This window comes from Cyprinodon variegatus, unplaced genomic scaffold (assembly GCF_000732505.1).
Source record: "Cyprinodon variegatus isolate N-32 unplaced genomic scaffold, C_variegatus-1.0 Scaffold105, whole genome shotgun sequence".
In the NCBI taxonomy this organism is placed as follows: Eukaryota; Metazoa; Chordata; class Actinopteri; order Cyprinodontiformes; family Cyprinodontidae; genus Cyprinodon; species Cyprinodon variegatus.
The window spans coordinates 435,774-437,471 of NW_015150558.1; the positions used below are offsets into that span (position 1 = coordinate 435,774).

The 1,698-nt window shown below is 41.1% G+C and overlaps 1 protein-coding gene across 1 annotated transcript in view; it reads left to right on the forward strand.

The window, feature by feature from the left end:
- The window catches only part of snx2 (sorting nexin 2), a 28,216-nt gene that overhangs the window by 5,722 nt on the left and 20,796 nt on the right, over positions 1–1,698 (forward strand). Inside the window, exons 2-3 of the mRNA XM_015374545.1 lie at positions 665–829; positions 908–974. Of these exons, the coding sequence (XP_015230031.1) occupies positions 665–829; positions 908–974 (232 nt within the window). The remainder of the gene's footprint in view (positions 1–664; positions 830–907; positions 975–1,698) is intronic.

Here is a 1,698-nt window from a genome sequence, read left to right on the forward strand (position 1 = left end):
ACAGTCAGAGAAACAGGACTACACTGGAAAACAGGCCGATCTCCAACATCTAGAAACAAAGGTGTTGATGGCAGCAGCACAGTTGAAGCTACTATGAGAAAAAGCAGAGAGAGCAGAACGTTAGAGATTGCTGATGAAGGTTCTCAGTCATCCAGGTCATAGTCATTCAGTAAAAGTTCAAAAAATATCCACTGGACTTGGTAGTTGAAGACGTTTCTCCACCTCTTCAGGAAGCTTTCTTAATTCAAATGTCTGGATCCGCAGTGAGTTTGAGTCTTTATAGAAAAGGACTTCTATCGCTTGGAAACATGCAACGACAATCCCCCCCCTTTAACGACCAACCTTCCATTTGCAATAATAAATAATTTAATTATAATTTAATTCATATTATTTACAATGAAATGAACCATGTTGTGAATGGGGGTTAAAAATTTCGAACCTGCTTATTCATTCATTCATTTTATTGTTTTTTATGACGTTAAAATGATCAGTTTTTTGATGCCAGATTTTATCCGATGCTGCTGTATCTATATCGTTATTTCACATGTTCCAGTCTTAGTTAGATCTAAGGAGATGTTCTTTAATTGGTGCTAAAATAAAATCCTGAATAAAGCTGAATTTAGAATGAATAAACCAACGTTTTTGTTTGTTTGTTTGTTTTTTTGTAGAAGCTACAGAGGAGGTTTCGTTGGACAGTCCAGAAAGAGACGTCCTGCTGTCCGACGGCCCGTCTCCCGCCATCACCCCCATCACTCCCCCCACCTCCGTCATCACCCCTCGCATCGGCCACACACACGACGACATGTTCACACACTCCTCGTTCGATGAGGTAATCTCCCGCTCCCTCCGCGCCGCTCGGCTAACGCCAAACGCTCAGCGGGATTTATGGAGTTTCTGTTTCCTGTAGATCGAAGAGGAAGAAGGTGGAGATTCTTTCGACATTCACATATCCGTGTCCGATCCTGAGAAAATCGGTAGGTAGATATAAAACATCCCTGAAATAACCGGACATGTCCTGGTAAACCTGACCAGTTGGAAGGATCCAAGATGGAGGATTTATTTACTAACAAAGTCCAGCCTTTTCTGTCAGGAAAGTCTAGAATCTGGGAGAACGGGAGAAGCAGCATAAATCTGGGTCATTGGAGCAGAAGCGTACTGATGACATCACCACATTCTGGAGCTGCATTTCACCTCCTGTTCTCTAACATCAGAACTTTTTTAAATTACGCACTTAATCAGTAAATGGGCCATATAGTGCAGCTTACTTACTTTTATTGAACAACAGCAGCAGAAAAAAGAACTTTTAACTTAATCCTCTGAGCTCTGTGAGCGCTAACCTGGAAGCTGCTGCCGCAGTGCATGCTGGGACAGCTGTTAGTCTCAAGAACGGACAAGTCTGCTCTGATGCATGCTGGGTAAAGAGAGAAAAACATCCGGGGACTTTGTCCGTTCTTGGTCTGTGGTTCTTGTTGTCCTCAACCGATCCGTCCAAGAAGCGCGATCTGTCCTGCGAATGCGTGAACAGATATTCATCCGGTTATCCATAAATAATATTATTATTGTACTAAAATTACTTATTTCTATCTTTAACTCACTAAAGAATGCTAATAACATCTTTAAAAAAATGTTTTATGACTTCTGTGAGCCAATTTTATGCTTTTTACATTTTTTTCCTTTAAACTGTTTCTCTGACGTCAT